Here is a 14,856-nt window from a genome sequence, read left to right on the forward strand (position 1 = left end):
TACACCTATTACCTTATGAGGAGTTCCATATGAGTAATTAATAAGGAGGAAAAACATAGGCTTGATTTACAGATGGATCAGCATGATAGGCGAATACCACTTAGGAGTATCTGTGAAAGTCACTTGTGAAAGGAAATCCTTCCAGTGGGCAGAATATTCTGCAGCACATTGGACCCTGCACAACAGTAAAAGAAAAAATTTCCTGAAGTATAGATGTACATGAATTCATAAGCAACATCCAAACTGTTGATTAAGGATTTGGAGAAATCAGAATTGGGAAATCGGTGACAAGAGATTCACATTGCAGGCGGAATGGGGTATATTTGTATAGACCTCTTTGAATGAGCTGAGTGTAAAGCAATATATTGACCAGAAGTGGACATCAATAATCAGATGGAAAAAATGACCTACTCTTTTAGTTAGTCAAGCTCTTTCCCCAGCCACCCTGATGCTTATTCAATAGGCCAGTGTACAAAGTGTACATGGTGACTGGGAGAGTGACTATGCATGGGTTCAACAATATGGTATTTCCATTACCAGAGCCGACTTGGCTAACACCACTTCTGAGCACCCAACCTGCTCACAGCAGAGGCTAATATTGAACACTGAATATGGTACCATTTCCAATGGACCAGCAGACTATCTAGAATCAGAGTGATTACATGGAAGCCCTCTTCTTATGGAGGAGGCAACACTTTGGCTTTGATGGGACAGACACGTGTTCTGTATATTGATATCCCTTCTCTGCCTAGGAGGATTGTGCCAGAACAACTGTTCATGGACTTATAGAATGGTTTAATTGATTGATGTAGTATCTCACCCAATATTATGTCTAACCAGGGGATACATTTTATAACAAGGGGCTCATACTCACAGAATTCACTGGTTTTATTGTGTGCTTTACGTGATTGGCTGAAGATTCATTTGTTATGACAAATAGGAGAATACAACATGCAAGCTTAAGATGCTGTCCTAAAGGATGTCATACATGCTTTAAACCAAGGGCCAATAAATGGTGCAATTTCTCCCATAGCTAGGAACTAAGTGGTGGGTGGGAGTGACTCTTCTTACTATTATGGCTCATAACACACTTCAAAAAAATAAACTGCTTCCATTCTCACAATCAGGCTTGGGGTGTTTGGAAATCCTAGTGTATAATGGAGGAATCTTTCCACCAGGGAACAAGGTCATGGGTGGGAAGCTGAAACCACTTCATGACCTTTTTTAAACTCTTCATGCCATTAAACCAATAATCAAAGAAGGGAGTCACTGTATTGGACTAGGTAATTAATACTAATTTTAAGGGGAAATTGGGGTTTTGCTACACAATAGGACAAAGGGGATTATGTTTGGAATCCAGAAGCTTCACAGTTAAGCAAGGGAGTAACAAAAAGTGGTGCCTCTTGTTACTCCCTTGGCAAACTGTCTTCATCAACCGAACATTGCAACAACCCAATAAAGGAAGGACCACAGGACTCAGATCCCTCAGGAATAAAGGTTTGTGATGCCCAACCAGATAAAGAACCTCATCTATCCAGGTGGTGGCAGAAGATAAGGGGAACACAGAATAGGAAATGAAAGGCAGCAGCTATGGTACCAAGTCTCACGAATAGTTACAGAGGAGAAAAGTCCAGCACTATGCTTTATGTTCCTTTGCCCCCCACCCCCAGCCACTATTTTAATAAATAATGTCAGTAGTGGCTAATGTTTTAGGCAGAATATGATCAAAATGACATCAGCCTGCAATATGTTAACTTGGGTGACTTCATGAACCTCCTTTGGTGGAAACAAAATTTTCACTCTAATGAAGGTCAAGAATGGATACCGAGGTGCAAAAAAGGTGGACAGTATTAAGTATCTTTCATTTGCTCCTCTGGCTCCACTTTCCACCCTTCTTCAACCTGCTCTGAGCCCCAGGAGACTGACTATATGGGCTATATTGATGAAATCCCATGAATTCTGATTTCCAACTGAGTTCAGCTAATGGGGAACCAAGATAACAGATCAGAAGAAAGGAAAGAAGTGAGATCAAAGTATTTGTTCTCTGAAATGTCAGCTCAGGCTGACTATGACAATGCTCTGATCAAGGTGGCCTTCTATACACAACTCTCACTTTCATAGTTATAGTTCCTATAGGCCTAGAAGTAGTAAGAGCTCATTTTTACTAGCCCCAGGTTATTGCACTATCCCATGTGGTTCTCTTATACTCTGCCAACACCTTTGTAAATAGCCCTTTTGTAAATAAGCCCTTTCAAATGATCCTAATTTGTGTGTATCATCTGTTAAATGGTTGGGTCTCTAATTGATACAATCCTCCTGGGCAGTGTTCTTGGTATAACCTACTATGTATGGCAGGGTGGGTATGTGCCAGATATCTATATGCAATTTTCTAAAGGGCTACTCTGTACATGTGCATATATATTAGGGGTAATCAAAATTTGTCCTGTTACTTGATTACAAGTGTCTTTTAGAATTTGATTGTTAAAGATTTATGCAAAATTACAAAGGACTATTGGGCATATAGAAATAATACATATGGGATTCCTTTTTTTTAATTTTATTTTTGTTTAAAATATTACAGATGTCCCCTTTTCTCCCCAATGATCCTTCCACCCAGTCCCATCCCCCTCCCCAGTCCCTCTCCCCACCACTGTCCATGTCCTTGGGCTGTGCATATATGCATATAAGTTCTTTGTTTACTCTCTCCCCCTCCACCCACCCGCCCTCCTCCATCCAGGATTCTTGGTTAGATCTAGAAATGTGTGGCCATCAGGCAGAAGCATTGACTGCTTAATAGCCTTAGGATGTCTTTTGTTAAGTTTCAATTTTTTTGGTCGATATTTATTTTTCCATTTTTATTTTGCATTTTATGTACTGAAATATTATTGAGATTGTTTAGAGCTACACTCTGTTTTGGAATTTATTCACTGCTTTCCCTACTTTTCGTCTATGATAGATTTAATGGGGTTTTAACTACTGTTCTATTGTACTGGTAAATTCTTTATCTCAGTAAAGATGGTATAATAAAGGAAAACATGTTCTTGTGGATTATATCTGAAGATCTAGATAAATTAATCCTACGAAACTTGAGGTAGGAAGTGTGATACATCTTAAAAACAAATTTAGGTAAACTAATTGAATAAAGATTAGAATGTGGAGTGGATGGGTTGAAAATAAGATATAATGATAAATAATTAATTTTTTAGTGGAACACTAAATAAGAGAATTACAATTATCTCTGTAAAAGGAGACAATATGTATCATGAAGAGAAGGGAGGAGAAAATGAAGTCTTAAAAAATATAGGGAATTTATTTTACTATTTGCACTTTGGTGATAGATTGACATGGATACATACACATATGTAATGCAAGGGAGTATTAAGAATTTTGCAGGTGTAGTGAGGTATTAGGATGAAAGTGATATCTGTTGCTTTTAAAATGGAATAGGTGGGAGTGGTTGAAACCTAGAGAGTTTAAAACCTAAATTTTCCATGTATTACCTCGTTTAATTGTAGGGTTGCTTGAGACAGTCTGTCTCCAAGGCCTGTACATTTAATTTCCACACTGTACTGCCTCTAAATGTGGCATTACAATTTTGCACCTAAGTTTGCAAATAAAGTTCATGGCAAAAGTTGCAACATGGACTAAACAAAACACAGTAATTTATGCTACGTCCCTGTTTCATTGCACTTAGTGACAACTATATAACTGTTTTAGGGGAAAATGACTGGCAGCTAAAATCTGGCCTGGGTTCTGAATTGGGATGGGAGGGATGTAACCTTATGGCTATCAATGGACTGCTGCAACTGTTCATGTATAGAAAAAGCTTGGTAATACTCATATAAAAAGGGATTTCCAAGTCCAGAGACAAAGTACAGAAACACTTATTTTGCATGTATTCAACAATACTGCCATGAGTTTAGGAAAGAGATAATACAAAGTCCCTTTGCTTGGTGTGAGACTTGATTGTCTACAATAGTCCTTCAGAATGTGGGGAGGTGCGTTGTCTTTTGGCCACACTATGTATTTGGGTGCTCTGTGTTGATACGATGCGGCCAAAGGAAAAGGGACAGGTGCAAAAAGTTTAATTTTTAGTATAAACTAAAAGTTTTTGAGGATATCCTTTAAAATCATTTCTATGAAACAGGTTTTTCATGAAACTACTAAGTAGTCAGACTCAACTAAAAAAAATAAATGCCTTCCTGAGTCATCAGCATTATTGTCTAAAGTTCTTCAATGAAATTCCAGAGTCTAAAACTATCAGGTGGAAACATTAACCTCATAGTTGGCAGGCTTGTCACATAGCACAATGTACAGACCAATTGTAGAGACTCAAACTTTCAGGTTTTTGTACTTGTATAGAGAATAACCTGGTTTTTACAAAGTGATATTTCCACTGGTTATTTTTAGATAGTATTATTATTAAAATTTCATCAAGATTTTTTGAAAAACAAAAAAGATTTGATGACTTAATATAGCCATTTTAAGTGATACAAATGGTTATTTTAAAGGTTGTTAAGTTGATTTCTATTTCATAAGTTTACATGGAGCTATGACATTTTCAGTTCTCAGTAAGATAGCAGAATAGGAGACCACTTTACAGTATATAAAATAGTTCTATAAACTTTATTTCAGCTCAAATTCAAGGGAAAAAATTTAGTTCCCCCAGATGAGCAACAAAATGCTCAATTAACTAGCAGTGAGTTCATTTATAATATTATTAATAATGATAATAATTTGATTTTAGTAAACAGTTTCTAGGAAAAGACATCTGCAAACACCAGATAGAGTTCTCGATTATACCATTCAATGTAGTAGTAGCTTATTGGAGTGAATGTTAGCATATCCATACTCTTCTTTAAACTGTTATACTCTTGGCAAGTTTCTGAGCACAAAATCATACTTACCTTGTGTTGATGTTATCAGCCTCTGTTATAAATTTTGGTTCAGTTTCTCTCTCATGAAACCTTATTTGAACATTTTAATGTCCAGAAAATATTTCTCAAATAACTTGCAATATTTAAAGCAGTAGAAGTCAGGCTAATGATGCTCAACACATCTAAATATGGAGGTGGTGTTGCTCCTGGTTCCTGCAGAAATTTTGAAGGATGCATTAGATTTTCTTTCATATCATCTTGGTATAGTTCTTGATGTGTGCTACAAAATGGATGAACCTTGACAATATTATGCTAAGTGAAAGAAGCCAGCCACAAAAGACTACATATTTTATAATTCCATTTACAGGACATGTTCAGATCAGGGAAAACTATAGGGACAGAAAGTATGTCAGTTGTGGCTTAGGACTGGGAAGCCTGGAGGCCGTAGGGAAGAGAGATTATGGAGTTTCTTTTTGAGGTGATTAAAGTGTCCTAACATTGATTGTGGTTTTGCTTGCATGTATCTGTGTATATTCTAAAAAACATTGTATACACTTAAAAGGTGAATCATATGGTATGTGAATTATATTTCAGTAAGTTGTTTAAAAGTGTGAGGTAAGGGGCTGATACATAGCATTTGAAATATTGCATTTATTCAGATTCTCTTTCTTCCAGGGCATGGCCAACTAACTCGGTTTGATGAAGATCACGAGGCACCTGTCATATGCAAAACACTGTCCCATTATGGCAAGAGATAAAGGATGAAACAGCCTCTTGCCTTTAAGGAAGTTCAAGTGAAGTAATGGGGACTATGGTATAATATTGTTGATGATAATGACTATGATGAAAGGAGGGAAAGAAGACATTCCATTTACTGAGCACTTACTATGTGCCAGGAACTGTGTTAATGTTTTCAATGTTATTTTGTTTTATTCTCATGGTAATCCTAGAGGTAGATAATATTATTTCTTCTGATTTTGTATCTGAGAAAACTGAGGCACAAGGAGGTAAAAACTAACTTGATTAGGTTCACACATCAAGAAGTGGCACACCAAGAATTTCAACCTGGTGTTTAGCCAAGAGCCAATGCTCTTAAAAATTATAACAAAACACACAATTCAAGGTAGATTAAAGCAAGTGTCATGCAAAAGTCAAGTAAAAGCGACAGAACCATTTGAAAAAAGAACACATCTTGCTTGCAGCTCAGGAAGGGCTAGGAAAATCAGTTCAGCGCTCAGTCCATAGGTATGTTTGAATGTTTGACTACAGTTTTCATGAGTCATGAAGTAACTATAAACTTACATCAGATTAAATATTGCTTTGTAAAATAAATATGACTAAAGAGGAAATAACTACAGAGTTACAATGTCAGAGTTACAAATTTCACAAGATAAATTGATAATAAACAAAGAAACTATCATATCACAAGATATAAAACCAGAACCTCAAATTTTATTTATTCTCATCTCCAATATAATCCTTTTACAGCCTGATATGTTTCAAATTCTATTTTTTGTGCTTGCAATTACATTCCTAATCTAGATTGTATTGATTTTTGTCCTACTTTCTTATTGACTTTCCCACTGCTTTCCTTTCCACAAAGTTAGTTGAATGTTATGGCTAAAGCTATTAGCTGCTGTATGAGTCACATAAAGCAAATTACTAATAATAATTTTAGGGCTTTTCACATAAGGAAAATTATTTGGATTTCAATATGGAGGCTATATACTAAATGTTCACCTAAATCTATTTAGCCTATTGTTCTCTACATATTTCCATATCACTTTTTTCTACCTATAACCTTTACTTACATCTGAAAAATATCATTCCTCTTCTTCAGTGCTTTGGAAATTTCCTTCCCAAAACCTTTACTGAAAGATTGTTTTGGGTATAATCAGAGAAATAATGAAGCTTTACTTCCTAGTCGGTCAGCATTGCTGATAAGCATGAAATATTATGCTAGACAATGATCTTCTTCAATCATTACAGGGAAAAAAAAAAACCAATGCAAATGAAATAATGTTTCCTCCTACTATGCATAAATGATCACCTCTGAGTCAATCTGCAGACTACAGGAAGATGTGATAGAAGTGAGTTATTTTATGCAAATAATGAAATAAACATTCTAGAGCTCCATGTTATTAGTCAGATTAGGTTAGGTGATTAAAAAAGACCCAAAATCTCAGTGGCTTAACACATAGCAGTTTATTTTTTACTCTGAAAACATTCACTGCAAGTCCATCAGCTCTTCAGGGCAGGCCCCTTACAAACAGCGACAGGGATCCAGGTTGCATCCATCTTGTAGCTACACTGCTTGGAGCACATTGCTTTCAAGTCACTGTGGCAGGTAAAGAGAGAGCTGGAGGATCCATGCAGGACTTTTTATGGCTCCACTATCGAAATGATGCATCACTTCTGATTACAATCTCTCTGCAAACCCTCTGCTAGAAGTAGTCAAATGGCATTGCCTAACTGCAAGGGGCTGGGAAGTGATAGGAGCACATTTGATAAGCTGTTAATGTTTTTGCCACATTCTACAAATAATATAAGCTTTTTCATATTTTAATGAGCAACAATTTTTGAAAAACTCTCTATGGATACAAAATATCCCTTAAATATAATAAATTTATCATTATATAGATATAGATATAGATTTTAGGAAACAGATAATGTTATGAGGCTTCAAGGTGCGCTAACATGGCATTACATTTATAATCTTCCAAGAACCTTACTGAGAGGTTTTGTTATTTCCACTCCAAAAATTTGAGGAGCAAATATGTTACTTATGTACTAGATGTTTTTTATATTTATAATAAATTTGCTTGTGATTCAAGGGACTTGACACAAAATCAGCAACTTTAAAAAAATAGCTATTGACTCTTTCATCATGCCAAAATATTTTGTACATGACGTTACAATTAGCCCATCTCCTGTAACAGGTGTCTTTTGAAACATCAATTTATAAATCATATTACTCTGATATATAAAAATGTAAAGTAAAAATAATTTTCAACTCATTTCAGCATTAGTGGTTAACATGAATCAGCAACAGAAATGAGGCATGAAATCTTAGTAAAATATGATATAGGAAGATCAATGATGTCATTATCTCCCAAATTAACTCCTATTTTAATTTAATATTAATGCTTAAGACAACAAGCTTTAAAACAGCATATTTACTAAAATTGTGGCAGTAGTTTTATGTAATAAGACATACAGCATACTAGAGGTCTGGCACTCATCTTGCTTACAGTAAACCAGCTTCAATATGAAGGCATTAAATATTTTTTAAAAACCTTCTTTTTACATGCTAAATATTTTGGCAAGTGTGAAATTAAACACAGTAATGAAATTAATATAGTAAGATTAAGAAATTACAAACTTGAAACTTGTCTCTTAAACATAAATCATATAAAAAAGGATTACTGGTTATATAGAATATTTGTGGATAATCAAAAATTAATAGTATAAAACATGCAAAATATTTCAGAATCTTTATTAATCAAAAAATACCAGGGTCTATTTAAAATTATTCCCCTCAAAGGGTATCAAAGTTAATGCAAATCATGTAACATTCTAATGCTAAATACTACTCAGTACTGTTGAATTAGAGGTAAATTTCATAGAATTGGGGGCTTACTTATACTGTTAAGTTGCTGTCTTTTTCGTTCACTTGAAGCAGCATACAACAACATACCAGAATTTCATTAAGTAAGAAAAGAATGGCTGCTGCACTGGCAAAAATAGAATGTGTAAGGATCAAAGGCACACTACTCAGCTAGCCAAAGTGATAACACACTCTTTCCCCCCACAAGCCCTTTGCCCATGTAAACAAAAGGTTATTAAGGAGAAAAGGAAACGAAACGAAACTTATCTTTCAAAAGGAAGGGTTTTGAGACATCAATGTTAAGTCCACGCTTCAAAAACGTCAACTATGGTTGTCTGGATGTTTTGCATTATGTTCAAACATGAATCCAAATTCGACACTTTAAAAAATTAGGTATCTTTTTCTTCTCCTCATTATTACCTACAACATTTTACTTGAATTCCAACCATTTTAACCACTAGTACGACAAAAGGTCTTCAGCTGGCAGAGTGATTAAACACTGGAAGGAAAAACGCACAAACAGAACCCTATGTTTAAGCCACGGGCAACAATGACGGCACTTTTTGACGCGGTGGCATTTGACTGGAAAGGCAAAGCCCGGGGCGAAGGGGGGGAGCGCAGGGGAACTCATGCAGGGGGGCGCGGGGCCCGAGCACTCACAGTTGCCTTGCCTTCGCGAGCTTGCTTCGCTAGAGAGGGGCGCCTGGCGTCGCTGCCGGGCCCTTGCCCTGCCCCGCTTGTGCCTCAAGCCGACTTCTTTTTCTTCTTCTTGCCGTGCTTCTTGTGGCGTTTCTTCTTCTTCTTCTTCTTCGCTTTCTCCGTCGTTTGTTCTCGCTCTTCGTGCCGTCTCTTCTTTTTCGCTCGCGCCCCCGCTTCACACTCCGATTCCGAGGGGGGCTCCGAGGCCAAGGGCTCGTCCTCGGGGTCGGTTTTCTTCCTTTTCCTGCTGCCGCTCCGAGCACCCTTTTCTCTCTCTGTTTCATCCTTTGGCTTCTTTTTCTTCTTTCCAGGCTCCCTGCTCTCCGATTCCGAGGCCTGTGTAGAGCTTTCTGACGATCTGCGCGAGTGTTTCTTCTTCTTCTTTCTCTTTTTGCCTCGCTTCTTGGGCTCGGCCTCAGAATCCGAAGAACTGCTCGAAGAATCGGAGCTCCAGGAAGAAGGCGAAGACTGGCAAGATTTCTTCTTTTTCTTTTTCTTTCGTTCTCTTTTTCTGGATGAGCCCTCGTTCCCGCTTAATGCTTTCTCCCTGCTTTGCTCGAGCTCTTTCTTCCAATTCTCATTCATTTTTTCTTCGAATTCTGCCAATGCCTTGGAGCCTTTCTTTTTGCTTTCTATTTTTTTCTTTACTTCTTCCCACGTGGGCCTTGGTCGATTCAGATAATCTTGTATTGTTGGGCCTACAGGCTGAGACGGGCCTCTCCATCGGGCCATTGCGATGGGGTTCATGTAGGCTATGCGATTATCTCGCTTTCCCATGGTGCTTAATGCTTCCCAGGGCAGACTCACTTGCTAAGGGGCACGAGGTTAGACACCTTCATTAAGCTCTTCATCTGCTGGTACACCAAGGGGGCTCTATTCTGGGAGAGAAGCAGATAGAATGATTATAAAACACCTTTAATATAAGACAAAATAACCACAGAAGCTTAACTGTCCACTGTTATCACATAGTACAGTAGAAATTTTCAAAATCTTAGGAACAACAAATATACATAGTTAAGATTTTTGCATATTTTAGACATTGTGATACAAATAAAGTGTTTTATGTAATTCATGTAAGGTTTTGTTATCTAAAATTTTTAATAAGTATTTCCTTTTGTATTGTATAATACATTCCTTTTTTTTTCTTTCTTTGATTCTGTCTTATATGGTATAATGTGAGAGACAAATTTTTATTGCAAAAATTCTGCACCAGGAAGACCTTTCCAACTTATAGAAGTGCAGCACAATCCACTCCATTCCTTGACACAAATCTAGAAATTCAGAAACACCTGAAAAAATCTTTCTCCCTCAACTCTCACATCCAATCCATTCCTAAATCTTGCTGTTTAAACCTCCACAATTGGTTTCATATCAATTTATTTCTCTCCAAATATATTGTCATCAAGTTAGTCAAGGCACTATCATCTCTCACTTGGACTATTAATCTTTAGTATCTACTAAGTGGTTTTTTTTCTCCCAAAGATGGCTTAGTGTTTTGCAATGGACTATCTCATTCAATCTCTAGGCTAATACTATGAGGTTCATTCTATTATTGTCCCTAATTCGCAGATGGAGAAACTCAAGCTTAGAGAAATTTACTAACTTATGTCAAGTAACATCTAATAAATGGCAGAACCAGAATTTAAAGCAAGGCAGCCAGACCTCCAACCCTTCAACCTAACACAATACTATATTACCTCCTTATAGCAACCTTTTAATTGATTGCCCTATTTCTCCCCTTACTCTTTTCCATTCCAGTCCCATGCTACAGTCAGTGTCTCTACATTTTAATAAGAATCAAATCCAAACTCCTATAAAGGTCTTATATGATCTGTCCTGTTTCTCTCTCTTTCACCTGGAGTCACACCCCTTTTCCCAGTTCTACCTTCTCCACTCTTCTCTTGCTTTCTGGAATATGCTAAGATCCAAGCTTAGCCACCATGGCCAGTTCCACATCTTCCTTCATGTCTCAGTTTAAATGTCAGTTCATCAGAAAGGCAAATGTTAAGTTGAACTATATAAACTGTCAACTATATAAAACAAAAACAAGTGCATACCAGCAATTTCATATGGCTCAACCTTATACTAAAGTCGGTTGCCTCTGTATTTACCACTCATCCTCCTTATTCTGTATCCCAGTTCTTTGTTTATTTTATCCATAGCACTTAGTAAATCGATGATCATTTTATTACTCTGATTATTTGGATGTGTGTTGCGTGTGTCTGCCCACCACTAAATATAAGGCCAAGAAGGATAAAGGCCATGTTTGATCTGTTTTATTTACCATGGTGTTCCCAGTACCTAACATGGTATCTGGATTACTCTAAGTACTCAATAACTATTTGCTCAATACTAACCAAATAAATGGATAGGTGGATGGTAACTCTGGGGGAGAGAGGCATTCAGAGAAGCCTCCTAAAGTCGGGGATGCCTGTATAGGATTTTGAAGGATAAATGGTTTATCCAGGAAATGAAAAATGAAGGACATTCCAGGCAGGGAAAAGACTATGTGAAAAGTTACAGGGATCTAAAAGCCATGTATTTAGTGTTGACGGAGTCTAATGTGCAAACAGCAGTGACAGGAGGTGAAGTTGCATAGATAGGAAATAGCCTCATCACGAAGCCCCTCTTAGGTCATTATAAAATCTGAGATTTTGTCCTGTAGTTAAGAAGCCAATAAAGTATTTTAAATAGAAGGGAAAGATGGTCAGCCACATCATAGACTTTTCTGTCAGTCTCGAGTTTTACTCTGACCCTTTAAGTCAGCCAAATTCAATGCCGCAGATATTACAGTGACTCTTGGTGATAGTTTCCTGCATTTCATTTGCTGGGTTCTTGCGCGTATTCTCCTTTCCCTTCAGATCTTCCCACCTTTTCTTAAGTCTTTTTGTCTTTTAAAAAAAATATTTGTTTATTTTTATTTAAATTTTTTATTGTTGACATTATTGCAGATGTCCCCCATTTCCCCCCTTACACCACCTCAACCCACCCCCTCTCTTGGCCCTCACCACACTATTGTCTGGGTCCATGGCCTATGCGTACATGTTCTTTAGCTAACCCCTTCAACTACAGCTGTCAGTCTGCTTCATATATCCAGGCCTCTGGTTCGATTTTGTTCATCACAGTATTTTGTTCATAAGGTTGCACATATTAGTGAGATCATATGTTATTATTCTTTCTCTGACTGGCTTATTTCACTTAGCATAATAATTTCCAGGTGCCTCCATGCTGTTGAAAGGGGTAAGCAGTCCTTCTTTTTCACAGCCCTGTATGATTCCATGGTATACCTTACTTTTTTATTCACTCATCTACTGACTGGCACTTAGGCTGTTTCCAGATCTTAGCTATTGTAAATAATGCTGCTGTGAGCATAGGGGTGCATACATTCTTTCTGATTAGTGTTTCAGAATTCTTAGGATATATTCCTAGAAATGGGAATCCTGGGTCAAAAGACAGTTCCATTTTTAGTTTTTTGAGGAAACTCCATACTGTTTCCCACAGTGGCTGCACTAGTTTGCATTCCCACCAACAGTGCGTTAGGGTTCTTTTTCTCCAAGTCCTCGCCACCACTTGTTGTTCATTGATTATTGATGATAGCCATTCTGACAGGTGTGAGGTGACACCTCATGGCAGTTTTAATTTGCATCTTGATGATTAGCTACCTTGAGGATTTTTTATGTCTCTTGGCCATCTGTATGTCCTCTTTGGAGAAGTGTCTCTTCAGGTCCTTTGCCCATTTTTAAATTGGAGTGTTTGTCTTCCTGGTGTTGAGTTGAATAAGTTATTTATATATTTTGGAGATGAAACCCTTATCAGATGAATCATTGGGGAATATGTTCTATCATACTGTGGGTTCCCTTTTCCTTTTGTGGATTCTTTTGCTGTGCAGAAGCTTTTTAGTTTGATGTAGTCCCATTTGTTTATTTTTTCCTGTTTCCCTTGCCCTTGGAAGCATACTGGCAAAAATATTGCTGTGAGATGTCTGAGATTTAACTGCCTGTGTTTTTGTCCAGTATTTTTTATCAATTTGTGTCTTAGATTTAAGTCTCTTATTCATTTTGAGTTTATTCTTGCATTTGGTGTCAGTTGGTCTAGTTCATTTTTTTGCATGTACCTGTCCAATTTTCCCAAAGCCATTTATTGAAGAGGCTGTCTTTACTCCATTGTATGCTCTTTCTTCCTTTGTCAAATATTAATTGAGTGTTATGGCTTGGGACAGTTTCTGGGTTCTCTATTCTGTTCCATTGGTCTGTATGCCTGTTCTTGTGCCAATACCAGGCTCTTTTGATTACAGTGGCTTTGTAGTAGAGCTTGATATCTAATATTGTGATCCCCCCAACTTTGTTCTTCTTTCTCAAGATGGCTACAGCTATTCGGGGTCTTATTTGGTTCCATATAAATTTTGGGGATATTTGTTCTGGATCTGTGAAATATGCCATTGGTGTTTTAGTAGGAATTGTGTTGGATCAATAGATTGCTTTGGGTAGAATGCAGAGTTTAATGATGTTAATTCTTCCAATCCATGAGCAAGATATATGCTTCCACTTGTTTGTATCTTCCTTTATTTCTTTCTTCAACATTCTATAGTTTCCCAAGTACAGGTCTTTTACCTCCTTGGTTAAGTTTATACTTAAGTACATTTTTTGTTGTTGCAATAGTAAATGGGATTGTTTTCTTAGTTTCTCTTTCTGAGAGTTTGTTATTGGTGTGTAAAAATGTCATCGATTTCTGGGTGTTAATTCTGTATCCTGTTACTTTGACAAATACATTTATTAAATCTAGTAGTTTTTTTTGGTGGAGTCTTCAGGGTTTTTTATGTACAACATCATGTCATCTGCAAATAATGAGTTTTACTTCCTCCTTTCCAATTGGGATGCCTTTTTTGTTTTCTTCCTGTCTCATGGCTGTGGCTGGGTCTTCCAGTACAATGTTGAATTAGAGTGGTGAACCGGACACCTCTGTCTTGTTCTTGTTATTAGGGGAAATGGTTTTAGTTTTTGCCCATTGAGTATGATGTTGGCTGAAGGTTTGTCATATATGGCCTTTATTATGTTGAGGTATGATCCCTCTATTCCCACTTTGCTGAGAGTTTTTATCAAAAATGGGTGTTGGATTTTGTGAAATGAAATTTTGTGTATCTATTGATATGGTCATGTGATTTGTTTTATTTTTGTCATTTTACAGATGTCCCCCATCTTCCCACCTTATATGATCATGTGGTTATTATCTTTCATTTTGTTTATGTGATGTATCACATTTATTGATTTGCGAATATTGTACCAGCCTTGCATCCCTAGAATAAATCGCAACTGGTCATGTTATATGATCTTTTTAATGTATTGCTGGATCCAGCTTGCTAATATTTTGTTGAGGATTATAGCATCTATGTTCATCAGCAATATTGGCCTATAATTTTATTTCTTCGTAGTGTCATCTGACTTTGGAATTAGGATAATGCTGGCCTCATAAAATGAATTTGGAATTCTTTCTTCCTCTTGAAATTTTTGGAATAGTTTGAGGAGGATAAGTGTTAGTTATTAATTGAATGTTCGATAAAATTGGGGGGTGAAGCTCTCTGGTCCAGGACTTTTGTTTGCTTGAAGTTTTTTCTATTACTGCTTCAATTATATTAGTTGTTATTGGTGTATTCAAGTTTTCATATGTCCTTGATTC

General features: G+C 36.9%; 1 protein-coding gene and 1 pseudogene across 2 annotated transcripts in view; one reads left to right on the forward strand and one right to left on the reverse strand.

The window, feature by feature from the left end:
• The window catches only part of LOC308550923 (ubiquitin-ribosomal protein eS31 fusion protein pseudogene), a 1,162,334-nt pseudogene that overhangs the window by 1,138,782 nt on the left and 8,696 nt on the right, over window positions 1–14,856 (forward strand). The gene's annotated exons all lie outside the window — the stretch shown is intronic.
• LOC308551646 (uncharacterized protein) overlaps window positions 9,229–14,856 on the reverse strand; it is a gene marked incomplete at its 3' end in the record, with an annotated part of 55,438 nt that continues 49,810 nt past the window's right edge. The window contains exon 4 of the mRNA XM_081126334.1: window positions 9,229–10,061. Coding sequence (XP_080982460.1) covers window positions 9,229–9,960 — 732 coding nt within the window. The 5' untranslated portion in view covers window positions 9,961–10,061. The remainder of the gene's footprint in view (window positions 10,062–14,856) is intronic.

The sequence above is a fragment of the Miniopterus schreibersii genome (genome assembly GCF_964146895.1).
Source record: "Miniopterus schreibersii genome assembly, chromosome: X".
Lineage (NCBI taxonomy): Eukaryota > Metazoa > Chordata > Mammalia > Chiroptera > Miniopteridae > Miniopterus > Miniopterus schreibersii.